Here is a 23869-nt window from a genome sequence, read left to right on the forward strand (position 1 = left end):
TAGCAGTAACCACAGCGCTGGCCTACCTTAGGCTTTACACACTCAGTTCTAATACTGCAGTTTTGATCACGTAATTACAGGTTGGGTTAAAGTTAAGGTTAGAGGCACTTGCCCTTCATCTCAATGTAAACGGAAAACACTGGATACTTTTTATATTTGCAGTACAGTATGCTTTGGGGAGTTTTGAATGAAATAGTTAAATCTCAGAGACAGGTGCAAGCCATATTTAGCTTAGCACAAAGACCTAAAGCATGGTTGAACTGCTAGTATTACCCTGTTAAAAGTAAATAAACAGCCATCCCAGCAGCACCAGATTCTTTGTGGAGATGTCATGTTCTGTGCTAGTGCCTGGCTGTAGGTTGTTTCAGCCGTGCTTTAATATGCTGTACTTAAATGATGATCTTGTCCTGATTAACTGTGCGTTGGAGTAGCTGTAACATAGAACTGATGCCATGCTCGCAGCAAGGAACGGTTTTAAATTCTATTTGAGTTGGGGTTTTTTTCACTAACTTTCACTTTTTTATCTCTTTAAACATCACATATAGGAATAATCAGAAACAGGACATTTTTGATTTCCTTTAACATAAAGAGAGACATACACCGATCAGACATAGCATTATGACCACCTGATAAATATTATGTTGGTCGCCTTTATGCTTCTACAACAGCCCTGACCCGTTGAGACATGGACTCCACTTGAGTCCCTGAAGGTGTGACCAAGATGTTAGCAGCAGATCCTTTAAGTCCTGGAGGTTTGTCCAGAACATCCCACAGATGCTGGATTGGATTGAGATGTGGGGAATTTGGAGGCCAAATCAACACCTCAAACTGGTTGCTGTACTCCTCAAACCATTCCTGAACCATTTCTGCTTTGTAACATGGTGCATTATCCTGCTGAAAGAGGCCACAGCCATCAGGGAATACCGTTTCCATGAAAGAGTTTATATGGTCTGCAGCAGTTCTTAGGTAGGTGGTCCTTGTCAAAGTAAAATCCACATGGATGGAGGACCCAAGGTTTCCCAGCAGAACATTGCCCAAAGCATCACACTGCCTCTGCTGGCTTGCCTTCTTCCCATAGTGCATCCTGGTGTCATGTGTTCCCCAGGTAAGTGATGCACCTGCCCATCCATGTGATTCATCAAACCAGACCACCTTCTTCCATTGCTCCATGGTCCAGTTCTGATGCTCATTATTGGTGCTTTCAGCGGTGCTCAGGGGTCAGCATGGACACCCTGACTGGTCTGCATCCATGCAGCTCCATACACAACAAACTGTGATGCTCTATGTATTCTGACACCTTTCTATCAGAACCAGCATTAACTTCTTCAGTAATCTGAGCAACAGTAGTTCATCTGTTGGATCTGACCACATGGACCAGCCTTCCTCCCCACATGCATCAATGAGCCTTGACTTCCCATGACCCTGTCTCTGGTTCACCACTGTTCCTTCCTTGGACCACTTTTGATAGATCCTGACCACTGTAGACCAGGAACATCCCACAAGAGCTGCAGTTCTGGAGATGCTCTGATCCAGTTGTCTATCCATCACTATTTGGTCCTTGTCAAACTCATTCAAATCCTTATGCTGCCCATTTTTCCTGCTTCTAACATCAACTATGAGGACAAAATGTTCCCTTGCTGTCTAATATCTTCAACCCACTAACAGGAGCCATGATGAAGAGATAATCAGTGTTATTCACTTCACCTGTCAGTGGTCAGAATGTCATGCCTGATTGGTGTTCATAAGAGCTCCAGACCAACTTTTTACATTTATCTCACTGGTATAGCTAGCCATGGTCATTTTGATGAAACCTAACTGATTTTTTATTTTTTTTATCATAAATAATGCATTTTAAGCCTCAGACTTTTTATCAGTTCCCATACACAATGGTAACTTCTTAACTCAAAACCACTGTAAGCATTATTGTCAGTGTAGATAAATGTTTTGTCACTAGGTGTATAGGCTGCATTTTTCTTAATACATACTACATAGATATTACATGCAGTCTCTAGGTAGACGTTAGCTTGGCAGCTGTGCGTAGAACAGACTCTAATCCTCATTCAGGTGCTATGACACATCAGCTCAGACAGATGTGTGACCAAGGATTAGTTTGAAATGAAATGAGATGTTCTAATATCACTGTGATTTTATCTAGCTGTGTGGGCCGCAGGAGACCAGTTAACAGATTTAGTCACACTTGGCAGGTTTTTGGAGTCCTGTACTTTGTTTTTGACAATAAGAGGCATATACAGAATTTGTGTTTTTAAAATATGATACATATTTCCCACTTGAAGTATCTTTACAGTCATCTTACCAGTGGCACGATTGCAATTTTTCTGTGTCCTCACATGCTGTATCTGCTGCTGTTCTAAGAATAATATTAACAATGATAAAATGTTGTTCAAACACAATTGTGCTGAATCTAATTTATAAAATGTTATCTTTCTGTCACATTTAGAGTCGTACATTCAGGGGCACAAGAAAAAGCACGGGTCCAAGAGTCCATGTCAACCGTGAGTAGACTGTCTGTGGTTCTGGAACATTTTTAGCCTCATGATTAAAGTGAGATGGTACTACTAAATAGGACTGAAACAGATAAAGAAACAATGGTTCTTAATGTAAGAATACTCGTCTCCTGTCCACTAGTCTGTCTAGTGCCAAAGGCTCCCAGGGCGACGTCCGGAGAGGGGCTCATGCTGCAGAGCTCAGTGGTCCAGCAGAGAGGAGGAAGAAGGCCTGCACCCTGAGGAGCAGTCATGAGGCTGAACAGGTGAGATAGAATAGTGAACAGGAACATCACATACCTTCCCCCTGGTGCTGGAACCATCTACGTCTTTCTCATTCTGGATTTTAGTAATCCTTCTGCATAACACTGATAGACGCAGGAAGTTCATCATGTGATGGGCGGCACTGACAAAAATCATTTAGACATTGTGGCTTGCTGTGCTGCAACCTGTTTATTATATGCAGCTGGTGAGCAAGAGTCTCTCATTAAACTATTTTAGTTCCATTCATGCACCTTATTTCAATTCCAAACGTGATTTCTCTGCTGTAGCTGCTTTATAATAACATAAAATAAGTGTCATATGACAACAGTTTGTCATTTTCATATTTATAAACTGCTCTCTGATAAATTCTTGACACTTCGCTACTAATAATAGTTTCATATGACTGGAACTGTTTGTTTAGATTCGATTCGATTCGATTAGGTTAGATTAGGTTAGATTAGATTAGATTAGATTAGGTTAGGTTAGGTTAGGTTAGATTAGCTTAGGTTAGGTTAGGTTAGGTTAGATTAGATTAGATTAGATTAGATTAGGTTAGGTTAGGTTAGGTTAGATTAGATTAGGTTAGATTAGGTTAGGTTAGATTAGGTTAGATTAGATTCGATTAGGTTAGACTAGGTTAGGTTAGATTAGGTTAGATTAGGTTAGATTAGATTCGATTAGATTAGGTTAGATTAGATTAGATTAGATTAGGTTAGGTTAGGTTAAACCTTTATTGATGCCACAGCGGGGAAATTTACAGTGTAACAGCAGCAAATAGAACAGTTTGAATAAAAAAGAGAGCTGCACACAATGCACACAGTGCATAGATATAAATATTTTCTTCTTCTAGAAGAAAAAATACAATATTTACAGCAAAGTTTCTATGAAATTGCACAGCATCATTATTTACATTTTTATTGCACAGTTTGTAGGTGGGTGAACTGAACTACTGGGAGCTTGATTGTAAAGTCTGACTGCAGCAGGAAGGAAGGACCTGCAGTATCTCTCCTTTAGACACCGTGGGTGAAGCAGTCTGTCACTGAAGGAGCTGCCCAGTGATGATACTGTCCTGCAGGGGCTGGGAGGTGTCCTCCATGATAGACAACAGCTTTGTCATCATCCTCCTGTCTCCCACCATCTCCACAGGATCCAGGGGGCAGCCCAGGACAGAGCTGGCTTTCTTTACCAGTTTGTTTAGTCTAAATCAAATCAAATCAAATCAAACTTTATTTATATAGCACTTTTCATACAGTTAAAAATGCAACACAAAGTGCTTTACAACATTAAAAACATTAAAAAGAAGAAAACCCGTCCCTCCCTCCCTCCCTCCATATATACATATATGCACACAACTGCAGGAGCACGCACACGTACACACGTCCACACACACATACATATACACACACACCCATACATACACAGACACACACACGCCCACAGACACACACTCCCACCACTGACAGTAGGGAGACATGGCATGGCACTGACGATTGTGGAAAACGCCTCCAATTGGGGTCGTCTAGTTTCGAGGCTCTCGAGAGGATTCCACTAAGCAGGTTTAGTGAAACTCTGAGTTTGCTGACCCTGAGTTGAGAGCGTTGCTTCTCCAGACACAGAGACCATATTTAGGTCTGATTTAGTTAAAATGGTAAATCTGACTCAGACAGTAACCTGCCCTCTGTCTGACACAGCGTCTCATTTCCTCATCCTACAGTTCAATTCAATTCAATTTTATTTATATAGCGCCAATTACAGTCAAATCGTCTCGAGACGCTTTACAGAACCCATATTCCTGAACCCCAGAGCAAGCCAAAAGGAGACAGTGGCAAGGAAAACACCCTTTTAACAGGGAAAAAAACCTTGAGCAGAACCTGGCTCTAATGTGGGGGGACCCATCTGTTGCTGGCCGGACGGGTTGAGAGGGACAGAAGAGGTAGAGAGGTAGAGATAGAGGGATACAGTTAGAGGGATAGAGGTAGAGATAGAGAGGTGGGGGGGGGGGACAAGGACCATAAAACACAGAGTATAATACATGCATGATAAGACAGATGATACATGCAAAGTACAACTAACATGGAAACTAATTATAGTTTACTGCTATGGTGTATGGCTCTGGCATTAAATATACTACATATATAGCTGGTGGTAAATTCAAAAATATGTAGATGAGCAAATCAAGTATAATGAGGGTGATGCAGAGTAGATTGGTGGAAATGGGCAGCTGGAGGTGGGAGAACAACTACACATCTGAAGCATCCAGCTCTGGGACCAGGGACACTCAGAGAAAGGACACAGAAAGAAACAGAGTGAGTGTAATGCAATAATGGTATATATAGTAAATAAATAATAAAAAAAAATTAAATCTAAGTTTAAAGCAAGATATTCAAGATATTTTAAGTATGTACAGACTGCGAACAAATTAAAGGAAATGCCAACATCTTACTACCACATGCCACTATAAACAGCTTCAGTACACCTTAGTCTGTATAAATCTACTGAAAAGATTGGAACAAAAGAAACTCTCTCACTTGGTGCTTGATGATGATGATGATGGTGGAGGATACAGTCTAAAGCCCAGTCCACATGTACAGTGATTCACTCAGTAGCCTTTTCTTTCTAGCTGGAAGCTGGTGGACATTTCTGACCAAAGTAATCTCGTTTTACATTTCCCACTCCAAATACTTACACCAGGCGTGTCCAACATGCGGCCCACGGGCCAAAACCGGTCCTCCAGAGGGTCCAATCCGGCCCTCAAAGTGTAAAAATTCCAGAGAAGACATTAACTGCAGATTGTAAATTAGTAAAACTATGAATTTAAAGTAGTTGCTCGACCATGACAAGTTGTTTTGATCACTAAGTAAAATACTAGATTGTTCATTGATGTTTTGTCGTTTTGTGTCTCATTTTTGTAATATTTTGTCTTGTTTTTGTTTTTTGTCTGACTTTTAACATTTGTCTCATGTTTTTGTCATTTTGTGTTTTTTTTTTGTCTGACTTTTAACATTTGTCTCATGTTTTTGTCATTTTGTGTTTTTTTTTGTCTCCCTTGGGTTTTTTGTCTTATTTTTGTCATTTTGTGTTTTGCTTTATTTGTTGTTGTGAGCAGTTTTTGTCGTTTTGTGGGTTTTTTTGTCTCCCTTGTGTTGTTTGTCTATTTTTTTGTCATTTTGTTTCTCATTTTTTTAACATTTTGCCTTGTTTTTGTAGTTTTTTGTCATTTTGATCATAAAGTAAAATCCTCTATGGTTCAGTTACTAAATGACTAAATGTTGTGTTCCTTTGTAGACACTCAATGATCTGGAAGTTGTAATGTGGAAATGATAAACTGAGGCTGAATGTTGCTGAAGTTGAACTTATTTTTCTTCAAATTGTTCATGATGTTTTGTGAAAAAATAATTCCTTAAATGTGAATATTTTTGCACTTAAACAGAGGAAACATTTGGAATTGTGGTTATTTATAGGTTATTATGCTGTGATTTTACTGGTGAGGTCCACTTGAGTTTAAATTGGGATGAATGTGAACTAAAATGAGTTTGACGCTCCTGATTTACACATACACAGGTTAGCAGACGTTAGGAAATCAGTGTTTTATCACTCGATAAAGCTGATAAATCAGAACAACTTGGTCTGATTTGCAGTGACCTTTTCTTCTAAGGAACCAGTGGACCCAAAGCATGCAGCTAACAGCTCCACAGCATAACAGAGCCACCAGGTCCCCTTACTGTAAGGGTGAAGGGTTCAGGTTTTTCCTTTAATTTGTCACCTGCTTGACTGGTCTAATTATTAATTCTGCTGGGAAGCTCAGCAGCACAGTTCACAGTTAGCACAATTCCACGAACACTAGTGAATCATTACAGACTGCAGGTACATGTTGGAATTAAACAACCCAACCGTTCCTTTCACCAGTGACACGGCAGGTTGTGTGTGTTTGACTGGATGTGTCACACACTGCCACATGAGGAGGAGTGCCCAGCTCTAATCTCATTGATACACTGATATAGGTCAAGACCACATGTATGATTGGGTGAGAGAGGGCCGGCACTCTGCTGACACAGCACAACCTCTCTCTGCCACAATAGAGGCTTAACACACAGTGAATGCCTCCCTTTGCTGCTGGTGGGCAGCGTTTCTCACTCCGTTAATAAACCGTGGCTACTGGAAATAAGGTAGAAAACTCACCACCGCCATTATTTTTAATAAACTTCATCTATGAGGGCTCATTTGTTGGAATTCATTGCAGCTCACCTGCAGAACTGTACTGAAACACATGGTGATCCTCCACCACCAAGCTACGTTCTTGGTGGAAATACCACAAGTTCATGCAACGGATGAGGTGGTCAGTCGCATTTCTTTTGTCCAACTTTAAAAATTGAGTTAAAAAGAGAATTTTAAAAATGACAGTTGAGTTTCAAACAATAATTTCAGTTTCATCTAAATAAAATAGCAAGGACTTTCCACGAAAGTTCAAGGGTTTTTCCTTTGCTACAGATTTAATGACAATACATGTGAAACAAAATTCCCCTTTTCTCCACAATGTCTGACAGTGGGAGGTTCTCATGAACAGTTGTATGATGTGCCTTTGTTCTCCTTGCATTAATGCAGGGATATTTGGATTATATTAATTATATTACTCTATGAGAAATTACTAGAGTTTTATTCATCTATTTATATTCTAACATTTTTTATTTAACATCAATGCGCCATTACTAATTTGTCACCACTTTATTTTTGTGAGAAAAAATACACTCTTCTGCTCCTACTAAGTCATAGTAATTTTGTACCTAAGTAATTATTCTTTAATGTGCTGTTATTTTGACCATGCTGAATTGAGTTTTATTGTTTAATTTTCAATTTTTTTGGCTGCTCTGAATCACTGACTCCTGATGTTTGTTTCAGCACCAGGACTCAGAGAAGAGAAGCCACCCAGTTACTAAAACCAAGAGCAGAGTCCTGCCCACAGACAGGTCGGTCACACAAACGTTTTTACAACGGTTTTTCAATGCTCCTGTCATTATGTAATCTACCAGTGACTCATTACTCCTCTGGTCTGACATCTCTGCCTGTGTTCAGGGATAAGGGGAAAGGAAAGGCCAAAGGAGCTGCCTTTGTCACGAACGGTGGTTTGGTCCCAGCCCTGACATCTCAAAGGAAAGGTGAGTTTCTGGAGGCTGCACAGACAAATGTATAGCTCCATGATGGTGAGAGGGACCTGTTAGAGGATGTGTATGGTAGTGTTTGACACTACAGCTCAGATTATTGTGCTGTTTGAGCATCTGTCAAAATAGTCAAGTGCATCATAATACATTCAGGTGATTTTCTTTGTGCAATATTTCAAAAGAATTTGCTTGATGACTGTGTGAAGGACTACAGAGCATCAGCTACTTAGAAGATATGGATGTTGTGTGTTAGCGTCAGGTTGGAAGGGTTAGCTCCTTCATTCATTTCATTTATACATGGGTTCCAGGTGGAGTAGTTTCACTCTCTTTTGCAAAAATAAGTGGCCATAAAACATTAGAAAACAGAAACATGCATTTCCACAAACATTCAAACTAACAAACAGACTAGACATAAAGATACTGTGGTAAACAATAAGCATCAAGCATTCCATGTACATTTAAACAGAACACTTAATGAACCAGTTAACCCCCAGGATCCACACTCAAACCAGCAACTGTGCTCTGACAACCGCAAACTTTTCCTTTAGTGAATCTAGTCTTTGGCAAATTTTTAAATACAATATAGATAATCCAATGATTTTAAGTAAGATTCTGTCTTTTTTTTTAATCTAAAAGAAAGTATGACCTCCAGAGAGAATGAAGGTCACACATGATTTGTTCAAGGACTCTCCTTTGGTTTTATCACAAACCTTACCAGCTGCCAGATTACCAAAACAGAGCTGTAGAACAGGTTGATACTCTCCTCATATGTGTGATTCGTAAAAGCAAACATTTGGTCAGATGATAGTTTCCTTCCCAAATTTATGACTGCAAACTGCAAGCCTGCACACAGACACCTGATGTAGTAGTGTAGAGGATCATGTTAACGTGCCTCGCTCTGTCCACGTCCAACCATAACCCTAACAGATTTGTCCAAGAGTGATCCTCATGAAGCTTGTTCTTCAGTGGAGGTGGTGTTGTTTTTTTATTGCCTCATTTGCAGAAGTCTGTGCTGTTCAGTAGGTCCATGGTTTGTGTTTTAACACACATGTGGTTTCAGATGGGGTTTCTGGTCTGGATACCTTTGAAACGTCTTCAGAAAGTTACAGCTCTCCATCCAGCCCTCAGCACCAAGGACCAGAGAGCCTCGACAGTGAAGATGACAACAACAAAGGTAGAAGAAGCTCAAAAGCAAACAGTCCATGAACATAGAACTCTCTGGGATTTGTTATTGTGAAGTTTCTGTTTCTCTTGTTCTCAGACACTGACAGCCACTCTGACGACGGCAGTAAAGGTCCGGGCCCTGACAGGTTCTTCACCCACCAGACTGATCCTGTCCGTCCTTTGTCTTCCAGCAACCATCAGTCTCCCATGGAGGCCCTCTGCACAGACACTAGCACAGAGTTCCCCCCTCTCTCCTTCATGCATTGTCTGCCCTACGTGCTCCCTAACGGGGCTGGTGACTCCGGGCTTCCACTGGTTTCTCCTCCCAGCCAAAATGTCTCTGATGGGAAGCCCTCATCAGCGACTCTAATGATGCAGATGCCCCTAGTGCCTCCAGCCGGCCCCGGTCCTGGAATTGTGGGAGACCCAGAGAAGAGGGATGTGCTCCCAACCTTTGGGATTCCACCTATTGGCCACCCTGCAGGAAATCCAGCTGTGCAACCTCTGGTTCAAAGGTTTAAAACCAGTTTGTCTCACAGCCAGGGTGGCGCTGACGAGGCTCCAGGGAGTGGTCCTACTCCTGTCGCCCAACAGGCCTCACTCCAGGCCCCTATCAGAGCCATGAGTGTCATGTCTCCTGGCTCCACATCTTACTCCTCCCCTCTCCTGCCCTGCCAAGACCCCACCAGTGTCAGCTCAGGCCTGGCCTCCTCTCTGCCACACATGGAGACTTCACATGCCAAGCACCCCGGCTTAACTTTACCGTCTGGAATGCCTTCTCCCTACAGCCTGCCCCCCGTCCCCACCTCCGTCATGCCTACTGTAGGAGCACCGATGGCCACTGGAGTATCTCCGTCTCCTGGACACCTCCAAGCAGCTGTTCCCCCAGCTGTGCCCACACACACCCCCGGACCTGCCCCGAGCCCCAGCCCAGCACTGACTCACAGCACGGCACACAGCGAATCTACATCGTACAGCAACAGCAGTGCTTCATGTGGAAGTGCCCCTGTTGCCCCTGTTAACCCCATGACTCTGCTGCAAACCCAGCAGCAACAAGTGCCCCCCCAGCAGCCAACACCCCTGCAGCAGCAGCAGCCAATGAGCTGTGGGACTTGCGGCTGTCACAACAACTGCGGCAGTCGAGGCAACAACAACTCTGTGAGCGGAGCCTCGGGCTGCCAGGCGCCGCTGTTCTTCCCCACCCACCAGATGGCAGCAGCAGCACGCCAGGTGTTCAGTGTTCCTCAGCCGCTCTTCCAGCTCACAAGCCTGTGCAGTAACAGCTACCTCACCCAGGCCCACCCTCCTCACCAGGCCAACGGTGCTGCCACCCTGCCCCCCTTCTTCCCCACTGCTCCTCCTCCGGCACACCCTCCCCCCTACCTTCACACTCACCCCCACAGCCACGCAGACGTGCCATCACACTTGCTGAGCACGCAGGCTGCAGCCGTGGCAGCCGCTGCCGCCGCAAACTACAGCCTCCAGCAGCAGATGGCGCCAGCAGCATCGTTCTGCCAGCGCGTATACCAGCATGTGTACCCCAACCCTCTGGGGATGCTGCCAGCTGCCGCCCTGGGGGGAGGCGGAGTCAACAAAAAGAATGGCAACGTGTCCTGCTATAACTGTGGTGTGAGTGGCCACTATGCTCAGGACTGTAACCAGCCCTCCATCGACTCCACACAGCAAGGTAACACAGCCCACAGCACCAGGACACACTGAGGAGCTGTAGGTGTTCCTCCCCCAGAAACCCAGGAAGGCATCCAGTCCAACAGTCAGTGCAGACTAGGAGAGGTTAGGGCTCGCCCTCACTCCAAATATATTTTAAACTGGTTTAACTGCCACCAAATTCCATTTTAAAAGGTTAAACCATCAGTCTGATGTGTCAGCTGGGTTGTGTGTTTATGACCAGCCAGACAGCAGGAGAAACTAACCATTTATAAACTAAAAACAACCAGGAGTAGGGGAGGACACATTTTTATTACATTTTTGCCTCCATACATGAGAAGTTGTGTGAGCAGCTTTTCATACAGCCTTTCTTCACAGGAAAGGAAAGTGATAGTAAGGGCAGTTTGTAGATGTAGAGAAGTCAGCAGCACCCCCTACAGGCAGTGGAAGTAACAGCTGAACAACTGAAAGCTTGTGCAGTTTCCTTTTTTTGCAGATGCACTTCTGGTAAGATGTTTTTTCGGGGCTTTAAAGACACAAATGTTAAAACTCTTTGCCTGTCAGTATTGCATTGTAGACTGTCTCGAACACAGTGGAAGAGGCATCCAGCATTTAAAAGTGGCTGAGCTATTTTTAAGGCCACACCAACGCATTTTCATTTTAGAATGAAAACATCTCTGTCCAGGTGAGCATTTTAGCACCATTTTACAAATAATACGATTATACTCCATATTAAAAACTAAATATCATGAGTGTTCACAAACAGGACAGATAGATAAGAAGCAGATGATTGAAAACGGAACAGAGGAAGAACAGCAGCAGTAAAAATGATGATGTGGAACTGGTACTAAGAGTAGGACAGGCAGATGTCTTTCAAATGGGAAGGTTCGACTGATTATCATTAGTCTAGGAGGACGATAACTGACGTGTGTCTCTGATGTGTGAAAATTAAGACACAAACTCCAATACGAAAATTTGTTGAAATGGTTTTATTTTCCATCTGTTTAATTAAAAGAGAACTTTTGAACATTTGTCGTTCAGAGTTTACTTTATCCCTCTCTAAACAGTTAGTGTTGGTCCAGTCTAGTTCCAAGTCCCGTCCTATTAAATCTGTAATGCTGATGAAATGTCTTCAGTCGCCACACTGTGATCTGCTGCTTCCACCACATACGACTAATGTATGTCAGCTGACTGTACACACCGCTGCATGGAAGTGGTGTTACTGAACCATAGCTACAGCAATATTTACAGTAGATAATACAGTAATATATACGGGAGATTAAATGTACACTACCATTCAAAAGTTTAGCGTCACTTAGAAATGTCCTTATTGTTGAAAGAAAAATCTTTTTTTTCAATGAAGATAACATTAAATGAATGATAAATCCAGTGTAGACATTGTTAATGTGGTAAATGACTATTCTAGCTGGAAACAGCTGATTTTTAATGGAATATCTCCATAGGGGTACAGAGGAACATTTCCAGCAACCATCACTCCTGTGTTCTAATGCTACATTGTGTTAGCTAATGGTGTTGAAAGGCTCATTGATGATTAGAAAACCCTTGTGCAGTTATGTTAGCACATGGATAAAAGTGGGAGTTTTCATGGAAAACATGGAATTGCCTGGATGACCCCAGACTTTTGAACAGTGGTGTATATTTTTAGTGTATTTTTTTGCTATATTTTACTATACTTTGACTGTATTTTTTTACTAGATTTTCACAATTTTTTTGCTCTATTTACTATATTTTTGCTGTATTTTTATTATATTTTACGAGATTTTTCTGTATTTTGACTATATTTTAACTATATTTTCCTCTGTTTTTATTGGATTTTTACTATATTTTGCTAATTTTTTTTACTGTTTACTATATTTTACTAAATTTTACTATATTTGAAATTTTTACTAAATTTTACTCTATTTTTACTCTATTTTTACTATGTTTTACTATATTTTGACTATATTTTTCTTATGTTTACCGTATTTTCACTGTATTTTTTTATTATAATTTTGCTATTTTTTACTGTATTTTAACTGTATTTTATTAGATTTTTACTGTATTTTTGCTGTTTCACGAGATTTTTACTGTATTTTTACCATATTTTGTTATATTTTTGCTGTATTTTCTACTATATTTTTAATATTTTTAATGTATTTTTACTTTATTTTTACTGTTTTACTATATTTTTACTATTTTTTTACTGTATTTTTACTATAATTTACAAGATTTTTACTATATTTTACTATATTTTTTACAGTATTTTTATTGTATTTTTACTGTATTTTTAGTATATTTTTACTGTATTTTTACAATATTGTACTATTTTTTACTGTTTTTTTACTATAATTTACGAGATTTATGCTATATTTTACTATATTTTTTACAGTATTTTTATTGTTTTTTTTTTACTGTATTTTTAGTATATTTTTACTGTATTTTTACTGATCCTGGTGGGCCTCTAGATGGAAATGATTTCAGAGTATGTAAATCTTTTGTGGCCTGTAGTAGCGCTCACATCCTTGTTGCTCCAGCTGTCCTCTGATCTTACCTCTCTTGTGTTTTTCAGGTGGTTTCCGGCTAAAGTACGCAGCGTCCCACATTTCAGAAGCTCTCGACAATGCTGACTGAAGAAGAAGACAGAGGATGAAGAGAAGTTTCTCTCGATTCGTTTCCTCTGTTGTTCCTCAGGCTCTGTGTTAGCGGAGCGCTGAAGCCTCTGTACTTCAGGAAAAAGAAAAAACAAGAGATTATCTAAAAGAAGGAGCGACCTGCCAAGGGCTCAGTGGACTCAGCCTACGAACGAGTGCCTGAAAGAAGTCTTGTTCCCATGGGGATGATTCTGGTCTGGACACCAACAGTCCATGTGACTCCCGCTCCCTTCCCTTTCAGTTGGTTTTTCATATTTTTGCACTGAGGGTTGGAAACTATTAACTTATTACTTAATTATTACGAAGTTAAGAGATTCTGGGGATTTTTTTTTTGTTTTTACAACTGAAAAAGGTTCTTATAGACTTATTTCTAAAGAAGCGTATTTATGCGTTTTCCTCATCATTACTGTTCACTAGGATTTTATTGTTTGACACAATTGTACAGCAGTTTTCAAAGATTAAGAATCAAAAAAGTAATGAAAGCAAAGTGGATTTTGTGTTTGTTGTTAAATTTTGCTGTAAGGTTTTTGAATGTATATCCTCTCATTTCAAACTAAGGAGTTGGACTGTATCTGAGTGTGTGGATCTCATGCGTTTTGGCCACTCGATATGTGTTTAGTTGGAAGGTAATTGCTGCTTTGTAAATTTATTTTTATTTTACACTTTTTAAAAAATTGTTTTACTTGGTCAAATGCACTATAGCAGAAACACAAGTGCACTAAAACAGTCGGCACTGCAACCGAGCTGATGGAAGGGGCGACTCATTTTCATTCAGAACTATGAAACTTTAAATAGCTAACGCGTCAGCGTTAGGTTTAAGTATTGCAGGTTTGAAACGACTTTTACCAGCTGATATTTTAGAGTTAGGGAGATCCTTCAGTGTTTTAAAGTCAACTGTAGAAGAGGTTCCAGTTAGTCAGACCACCTCTGTCCCAGACAAAGCTACACGACCTGCCATTTCATAATTAACTCCCCCTAAACTTAAGTCTAAAACAACGGCATGTCCAAAATAACTGTACCTATAGGGTAAATTCTTGTTTTCCTGGAGGTGAAACTGTTTGGTTTTATAAGTTTTACTCTTTCAAAGCTTCAGTCTGCTTCAAACAAACTAAAACGTAGTCACATCTGAAGATGAACACATCAACCTTCAATCCCCTCCCTAGAATGATGGTGTTTGCACCTCTTCCTCTGTCTGTAAATGAGACTGAACTGTTATCTTTCACTTCATTCAGCTGGTTTGTTTGCCCCAGACACCAGTAACATGTCGTTGCCTCTTTGACATCAGTTCTATGTTAGGTTGAAGCAGTGGTAGCCGTAGCTAAGAGCAGTAAAGGTAACACTTTTAATATTGATTCTTAAAATCAGTCAGCTTTGCTAACATTAGCCTCCATATGGTCCGAGTGGTATCAGATGTATCCAGATTTTTACAGCAAAGGCCTGAATGTATTGACCTTCATGAATGAGATGAAGAAAGTGTTGATTTGTCTTTCAGAGATTACAGTCTTTATTTAATGCCACCTACTCAATGAGTTCATATCCGCTTAAAGACTTCTCTGTGTTGCACCAATGGAAATGGACAAAAGTAGTTGTATGGTGGATGGAAGTGATGGACGTAGGAGTCTGTGAAGCCCAGTTTGAAGCATACTGACGCTGTAAGAATCCAGCATTTTTATTTTGTTGCCTGTTTCTGCCATTTTTTATGAGAAGAGGAGAATGCTACAGTCTTTTTTTTTTTATCAGATTCACTGAGATAATGTGATTTCTTTTGGACTTGTTTTGTGAATGACTGAATCGGAAAGGTCTTTAGTTTTGATTGTTTCATGTTTTTTTAAAGATGTATGACAGACCTGATAACCAACACTTGATTACATCCATGTGGAACTTGAACATCTGGTAAGCCCAGAGGTGATTTGAAACTATGACAACTATAATGTTCTCTGAAGGGATTTTGGGATGCAGTGTGACATTATGGAGCCCGAAGGTGTTTAATAGTACATAGAGAAGTAAGTGATAATAATAAATGAAACAATAGTTTAAGAACCTTATGAAACTAAGCTCATTGTAAAATTTTTCTTTCATCATTGACAATTTCACATCGAGATGTCCTTTTGTAAAGCGTCTGCTTTTATTTCATGATGGAATTTGACCCAGTAGGTGGCTTTCCAATGGAAACGGAAAGCCTTAAAGGGCTAATGATGTTTCTGTTTCCATTGTGGTGTAGGATCCAACAGACTGTGATGTTAGCTTTCCGACAGAGAAGTTAGTAGATGTACCTCCAGCTCTACGAGCACATAGGAACTCCAACTATGGTGGTTTATGTCGGCCAATATGGTCAATTTTACATTGTTGATGGCGAGGAGAGGACTGCCGCTGGACGAGGACGTTGAGATGACAGAAAACAACGGCACTCATTCTGTCAGAGTTTGACCACTCAGCATCAAGCCCCATTAAAAGCACTGAAGTAGGTCATTTTATCTCCCCTTACAATGGGCCCGTAGGAGGTTCTGCAGAGACACTTCTGGAGGTCAAAACTGTAAAAAGTTTTGCGTTACACCACCTGCAGATTTTTGCAGTGGAAAGTGGCCTAAAAGACACATTTACCATCACTTTTTTTGTTAGTGCTTCATCACCTTTCAGCTAACCACCTGTCCTGTAAGCAAGCAAACCTAAGCAAGGCAGCACTTCATAGCTGCAGGAACACCAGAGGAACACACTCTGAATTTCACTACCGCTGTAAATATGTTCTCATACTGCTGTTCAATTAGCACCTGACCTACCTAGCTACTTAACTTGCTAGGTGGGGTTGTGATCTTCACTGCTTCGTGAGTTATGAAGAGCTAAAACAAAACAGACTGGGGTTGCTTTAGCTAACACTGCTAGTGCTTTCCTTTAGTGCTAAGTAATAATACAAGCTCAAAAGCTGTCCTAGCTAGACAACTAGCTAGGTGGGAATTTCCTTTTTTGTCTAAACCTTTAAAACTTGTGTTGCCTTCCTAATGGCAGCTACGTGTGTTGCTCAAGCTAACCAGAGCTAACTTGTTTTGGTCGAGCTAACCGGAGCTAACTTGTTTTGTTTGAGCTAACTGCAGCTAGCTTGTTTTGTTCGAGCTAATTGCAGCTAGCTTGTTTGTTTGAGGTAACTGCAGCTAGCTTGTTTGTTCAAGCTAGCTGCAGCTAGCTTGTTTTGGTCGAGCTAACCGGAGCTAACTTGTTTTGTTTGCGGTAACTGCAGCTAGCTTGTTTTGTTCGAGCTAACTGCAGCTAGCTTGTTTGTTTGAGCTAACTGCAGCTAGCTTGTTTGTTCGAGCTAGCTGCAGCTAGCTTGTTTTGGTCGAGCTAACCGGAGCTAACTTGTTTTGTTTGAGCTAACTGCAGCTAGCTTGTTTTGGTCGAGCTAACCGGAGCTAACTTGTTTTGTTTGAGCTAACTGCAGCTAGCTTGTTTTGGTCGAGCTAACCGGAGCTAACTTGTTTTGTTTGAGCTAACTGCAGCTAGCTTGTTTTGTTCGAGCTAACTGCGGCTAGCTTGTTGTGTTCGAGCTAACCAGAGCTAACTTGCGTTGCTCTTGCTAACTTAACAAGCAGTTGTTGAGCTTGCTTGCTGAACAGAGGCAGTGTGACATTTTAAAATTGAGTTGAATTTAAGTATTTACTTTTTTTTACAAACTAAGTAATTTATAACTTCTATTTATTTTTCTCATTTTTATGTATTTAATATTGAACATTTTAGGGTTCCACATGAGAATTTGCAGGAGTAAACAGTTCTCGTTTTACAGAATAACTGAGAGAAGATGACACTGAACACCTCGTAGCCTGTAGACAGTGAAGTGTGTACATTAAAAGCATCTGTGGGTGTTTTCTGTCTGTCTGTCTGAAGCTGACAAAAATATGTTGATTTTTTTTTTTCTGAAGCCATCAGATTTCCTTGTGACCATTTGATGAGAGACTCTCAGGCTGCTTGTTGGTTGTTTTCAGGGCTTTGTGGATGTGCTGCTGGGTTTTGTGCGTGTTTTTGCTGCCATTACTGCTCAGCCTACTGTCAGTGCATTAGTTTAATACTGATCTATGCATACCCTGTTGTTTTTTCCTCCTAAACGTTCAAAGTGACCATCAAGAGATGTCAGAGGTAGAGATATTTCATGTAAATTCATTACAGATTCAAACACCCTGCTGTTAGATTGAACTGTCTCCACTTTCATCTTCAACATAATGTTCCAAACTTAAATTTCTTCCTTTCATTCATGGCTTGAAGATCCTGCTAGTTTTGGATCACAAGCAGTGAGCAGATGAGGACCAGTTGGACTGTTGTGTGGATGAGGGAAGCCAGGTGTACATACTGACGAATGCACCAAACAACCCAAGTGTTGTTTTGTTGACCTTCAACATTTGAAAATGCTGTACTGTACATTTGCAAGGGGTCACTCTGCTGCCACCCTCAGCCGTAATGTTTACTGTACTCTTTGATATCTGTGTACTGGAAAGGTCAATTATATTTGTAGAGCGGAATTTGGATTTTATGCAAATTGTTGGTCTGTTTATTTCCTGTAATTAAAAGCAATAAATATAAAAATGGAAACAGAATTTGTCCGAATAAACTTTGCTTTTGTTGTAGAATAGAATAGGTCTTTATTGTCACTGTTACAGAAAACAATGAAAATCAGTTTGGTACTCTCCGAATAGCAGCACTGAAAATAGACTATATAACACACCCTAAAATATATACAACATAAGAGCAAAATACGGAAACAATCCATGTATGGTTCGCTCATTCGTTTTTCCGTTTCAAAATAAAATCTAAAAAAATCCAATAAATCACGATTTTTTTGTTTTTCCGTTTTTAAAACCTAAATGTAGAAATGTATTATTTAACTAATGAAAGAAACACAGCGTTGGTGTTTTGCTCTAGCTTTTTAAATCCGAAATACAAAATACGGCTGTTGCTTTATTTTGTAGCAACACCGGAAGTCGCCGAGGAAGAACAGTTTAGAGCTGGTCTGGACCGTGAACACATCAAGAACGGCTGTCCTCGATCCCTTTTCCTCTTTCATTCTCTTTAAGAGTGGAAAACCCGCGCAGAAATCATGGAGCTCCACGTTGCTCTATAATGAGAGTCAGGAGGTTCTGCTGGAGAACAGTTTAAGAAGGTCAATCATGTGTCTGATGCTGATTTGGAGAGAGCTGGAATTTGTTCTGTTAATCAGATATGTTATTTTCAGTGCCATACTTTATTAACTGTAGAATGTTACGTTTCACTTCTGTGTGTTTTACAGTCAGACCCGACATGTGGACGACAGTTTATGATAGGATACTGGTCATCTATTGGTGTTCCAGTTTAACTGGTGATCAGGTTAACTGGTGATAGTTTCCGTCTCCAGATGTTTCGTCCTCAGGTTCGTCCCAACCAGACCTGGCTGTCTGTGAAGTAAAGATACTAGATAAAGAAGACCTGCCGGAAAACGTCGGCATCACTACTTAATAAAGTCTGTATCCATGTAAATATCTACAGACAGTAAAAAGAAACGTGCTGGTGAAATAAAAACACGTATTTTTATGAACGATGAGAGGAAACGATGGAATCCAGAGATAAAATTAGAGGCCACAGTCTGACTCATCATGCCACTGATCAGTCTGATAAACATCTTCACAAGGATGTAAAAAGGATTACAAAAATATAACACAAACTACCTGTGTAGTTTAATCACTCAGACTGCAGTACTGGAAGTATTCTAGTTTTCCTCTGCCACGTCTCTTAAAAGTATCTTTTTGCCATTTCTAAACCAGCCAGAGTTTTTGGAAAGACACAACTCACACATATATTGTTTGTGTTAAGCAATGTGGAATTTGTACGCCTTCACTCATTGTTTTGAGCCATGCTTTTATTGTGGACGATGTGTGCGCCGGTAGTGATGGCTGATCGAGGCTTTGTTGAAGCTTCGACACTTCATTCAAAACATGCTTCATTACTCGAGGCCTCAATGACACACAGTGCTCGAGTAGGACATCTAGTGGTCAATAACATGAAGTGCAATCAAGACGTGGTCGTTGGTTCATGGATTGTTTTGGATTTGATTCGCCATGCACACATTCCTCTTTGACTACACTAGATGATTGTATGGGTTCTAGTGAACACAAAAATAATATTACTAGTAATAATAATGACAATAACTATTGAAGAGCACGTTTCTTATTTGCCATGTTTGTCTGTAACCCTAGTCTCAAGCAAGCATAAGTTATGGCAACTGGACTAACCTCGTGTGAGTCGAAAACGTTTCACCTCTCATCCAAGAGGCTTCTTCAGTTCTGAAAGCCTGGTGGGGAGTACCAGATATTTATCCACCAGGAGGGTGGTGGCAAAAACAAGTGGACAAAGACCCGAAACCAACAGACTCGTTAGGTGTCAACTCGGTGGATAAAAACATCAAGTTCACAAGAGAGGATGTCCAAGACAACTGTCTGGCGTTTCTAGATTGCGTGGTACGCATTGAAACCAATGGGGAACTCAACATTGAGGTCTACAGAAAACCCACTCACACAGACCAGTACCTCCTGTTTGATTCACACCACCCACTAGAACACAAGTTGGGGGTGATCCGTACCTTAAAGCACAGAGCACAGAACATCCCATCAGAAGCGGATGGAAAAAGAAGGGAACACAAACATATTCACTCTGCTCTTCAAACTTGTGGCTATCCAAACTGGGCTTTTATCTAAACAGCAAAAAAGCGCAGGGAGGATAAGAAAGACGAGGACCACAAAAAGAGAAACAACATTGTCATCCCCTATGTGGCAGGAATTTCAGAGAAACTCAGGAGGATCTTTAACACCCACCAGATCCCAGTACACTTCAAGCCCAGCAACACTCTGAGGCAAAAGCTGGTCCATCCCAAGGACAAAATTCCAAGGGAGAAACAGAGCAATGTGGTGTACGCAGTGCAGTGCAATGAGGAATGCTCTGACCTGTACATTGGAGAGACTAAGCAGCCATTACACAAGCGCATGGCACAACACAGGAGGGCCACGACCACAGGCCAGGACTCAGCAGTCCACCTCCACCTCAAGGAGAAGGGGCACTCCTTTGATGACCACAAGGTGCGCATTCTAGCCAGAGAGGACAGATGGTTTGAGAGAGGGGTAAAAGAAGCCATTCATGTCAAACTAGAACGGCCATCTTTGAACAGAGGAGGGGGCCTCAGACACCACTTGTCTCCCACTTACAACGCCGTTCTTAGAGCCCTCCCAAGGAGGTGCAGCCATCTGTCCCACTTGCAGTCAGGTGACCCCCAACCACCCTCCTAGAGGGCTGGGAGGGGTAACGACCGCCCATCAAAGGCTAACGACTCACATTAACACCTAACGAGTCTGTTGGTTTCGGGTCTTTGTCCACTTGTTTTTGCCACCACCCTCCTGGTGGATAAATATCTGGTACTCCCCACCAGGCTTTCAGAACTGAAGAAGCCTCTTGGATGAGAGGTGAAACGTTTTCGACTCACACGAGGTTAGTCCAGTTGCCATAACTTATGCTTGCTTGAGACTTATCATGACCTGAATGACTGAGAACATCCACAGATTTGTCTGTAACCCTATATACTCTTCACTTATATTCTGTGTTATGAAACATTTAAACGGTGCTGCTACATTCATGAGATGCTCTACAAATACAGACTGATGTCATTTTCACATGGGGCTGGTGCAAATAAAGATTATATGGATTATTATGGATTTTGGCAAAGTATGTCTTGGGGTTTATTGGTAAAGAGGTCAGTAAAGAGGGTGTGTTTATGTAACTGGTTATGAGTTTTTATTGAGAAATAATTTATCAACAGTTTTGGGACTCAAGCAGTTCCTTCTTTTACTCACTATCTCCCAGGCCTTAGAAAAAAAAACCTGTTTACACGGCACAGATGAGGCTGAGGTACACAGGAAATGTTTGGCTCCATTGTACAAGTTTGGGTAAACGGTTTTGTGGGTTGCCCAGTAAGCCAGTGGGTCTGCCGTTCTTTCTACAATTGCATTCGCTGTGGCGCTTTGCATTTGCCAGGCTCTACTTGCGTCTTTGTCCAATAGGCTCCACAGTTGAACAGAAAAATATTGAAGATCATCATCATCATCACCAGAAATGTCAGTCATTCATTTGTTTTCCAAAGAAAACCTTTCTGGAGTGTTTTTCATGGCCTCCTTTACATTATTTCATCATATGGCATGTTTTTACATGTTTGAAAAATGGCATTTTTTTCGACATACTATAGTAAGGTGTGTTTTTTGCACCGAAATTCATGCTGATTTATTTTTCAAAGAAAACCTTTCTGGGTTTTTTTTCACGCCCTCCTTTACATTGTTTCATCATATGGCACGTTTTTACAACATGTTTGAAAAATGGCATTTTTTTTCGCCATAGTATAGTAAGGCGTTTTTTTTGCGCCAAAATACATGATGATTTGTTTTCCAAAGAAAACCTTTCTGGAGTGTTTTTCATGGCCTCCTTTACATTATTTCATCATATGGCATGTTTTTACAACATGTATGAAAAATGTCATTTTTTTTCCGACATAGTATAGTAAGGCGTTTTTTTTGCGCCAAAATTCATGATGATTTTTTTTCAAAGAAAACCTTTCTGGAGTGTTTTTCATGCCCTCCTTTACATTATTTCATCATATGGCTCGTTTTTACAACATATTTGAAAAATGGCATTTTTTTTCGCCATAGTATAGTAAGGCGTTTTTTTTGCGCCAAAATTCATGATTATTTTTTTTCAAAGAAACCTTTCTGGAGTGTTTTTCACGCCCTCCTTTACATTATTTCATCATATGGCATGTTTTTACAATGTGTTTGAAAAATGGTATTTTTTTTCGACATAGTATAGTAAGGCGTTTTTTTTGCCCCAAATTTTATGATGATTTTTTTTCAAAGAAAACCTTTCTGGAGTGTTTTTCTCGCCCTCCTTTACATTATTTCATCATATGGCACGTTTTTACAACATGTCTGAAAAATGGCATTTTTTTTCGACATAGTATAGTAAGGCGTTTTTTTTGCGCCAAAATTCATGATGATTTTTTTTTTCAAAGAAAACCTTTCTGGAGTGTTTTTCACACCCTCCTTTACATTATTTCATTAAATGGCATGTTTTTACAACATGTTTGAAAAGTCGCAATTTTTTTCGACATAGTATAGTAAGGCGTTTTTTTTGCGCCAAAATTCATGATGAATTTTTTTCAAAGAAAACTTTTTTGGAGTGTTTTTCACGCCCTCCTTTACGTTATTTCATCATATGGCACGTTTTTACAACATGTCTGAAAAATGGCATTTTTTTTCGACATAGTATAGTAAGGCGTTTTTTTTGCGCCAAAATTCATGATGATTTTTTTTCAAAGAAAACCTTTCTGGAGTGTTTTTCATGCCCTCCTTTACATTATTTCATCATATGGCTCGTTTTTACAACATATTTGAAAAATGGCATTTTTTTTCGACATAGTATAGTAAGGCGTTTTTTTTGCGCCAAAATTCATGATGATTTTTTTTCAAAGAAAACCTTTCTGGAGTGTTTTTCACGCCCTCCTTTACATTATTTCATCATATGGCACGTTTTTACAACATGTTTGAAAAATGGCATTTTTTTTCGACATAGTATAGTAAGGCGTTTTTTTTGCGCCAAAATTCATGATGATTTTTTTTCAAAGAAAACCTTTCTGGAGTGTTTTTCACGCCCTCCTTTACATTATTTCATCATATGGCACGTTTTTACAACATGTCTGAAAAATGGCATTTTTTTTCGACATAGTATAGTAAGGCGTTTTTTTTGCACCAAAATTCATGATGATTTTTTTTTCAAAGAAAACCTTTCTGGAGTGTTTTTCACGGCCTCCTTTACATTATTTCATCATATGGCACGTTTTTACAACATGTTTGAAAAATGGCATTTTTTTTCGACATAGTATAGTAAGGCGTTTTTTTTGCGCCAAAATTCATGATGATTTTTTTTTCAAAGAAAACCTTTCTGGAGTGTTTTTCACGCCCTCCTTTACATTATTTCATCATATGGCACGTTTTTACAACATGTTTGAAAAATGGCATTTTTTTTCGACATAGTATAGTAAGGCGTTTTTTTTGCGCCAAAATTCATGATGATTTTTTTTTCAAAGAAACCTTTCTGGAGTGTTTTTCACGCCCTCCTTTACATTATTTCATCATATGGCACGTTTTTACAACATGTTTGAAAAATGGCATTTTTTTTCGACATAGTATAGTAAGGCGTTTTTTTTGCGCCAAAATTCATGATGATTTTTTTTCAAAGAAAACCTTTCTGGAGTGTTTTTCTCGCCCTCCTTTACATTATTTCATCATATGGCACGTTTTTACAACATGTCTGAAAAATGGCATTTTTTTTCGACATAGTATAGTAAGGCGTTTTTTTTGCGCCAAAATTCATGATGATTTTTTTTTCAAAGAAAACCTTTCTGGAGTGTTTTTCA

General features: G+C 40.1%; 1 protein-coding gene across 2 annotated transcripts in view; it reads left to right on the forward strand.

Moving 5' to 3' along the window:
• Positions 1-17984, forward strand: part of zcchc2 (zinc finger, CCHC domain containing 2) — a 37849-nt gene extending 19865 nt beyond the window's left edge. Inside the window, exons 8-15 of one of the 2 annotated variants that reach the window (XR_008600411.1) lie at positions 2459-2513; positions 2647-2770; positions 7665-7732; positions 7839-7921; positions 8985-9098; positions 9186-10775; positions 13323-16626; positions 16712-17984. Coding sequence is in view for 1 of the 2 variants with exons in the window: in XM_023296559.3 (XP_023152327.1) it covers positions 2459-2513; positions 2647-2770; positions 7665-7732; positions 7839-7921; positions 8985-9098; positions 9186-10775; positions 13323-13384 (2096 nt within the window). In the remaining variant the exon portion in view is untranslated. Of the gene's footprint in view, positions 1-2458; positions 2514-2646; positions 2771-7664; positions 7733-7838; positions 7922-8984; positions 9099-9185; positions 10776-13322 lie in introns of both variants that reach the window. The other variant, XM_023296559.3, reaches the window with a different exon arrangement.
• The last annotated feature ends 5885 nt before the right edge of the window (positions 17985-23869 follow it).

This window comes from Amphiprion ocellaris, chromosome 22 (genome assembly GCF_022539595.1).
Source record: "Amphiprion ocellaris isolate individual 3 ecotype Okinawa chromosome 22, ASM2253959v1, whole genome shotgun sequence".
In the NCBI taxonomy this organism is placed as follows: domain Eukaryota; kingdom Metazoa; phylum Chordata; class Actinopteri; family Pomacentridae; genus Amphiprion; species Amphiprion ocellaris.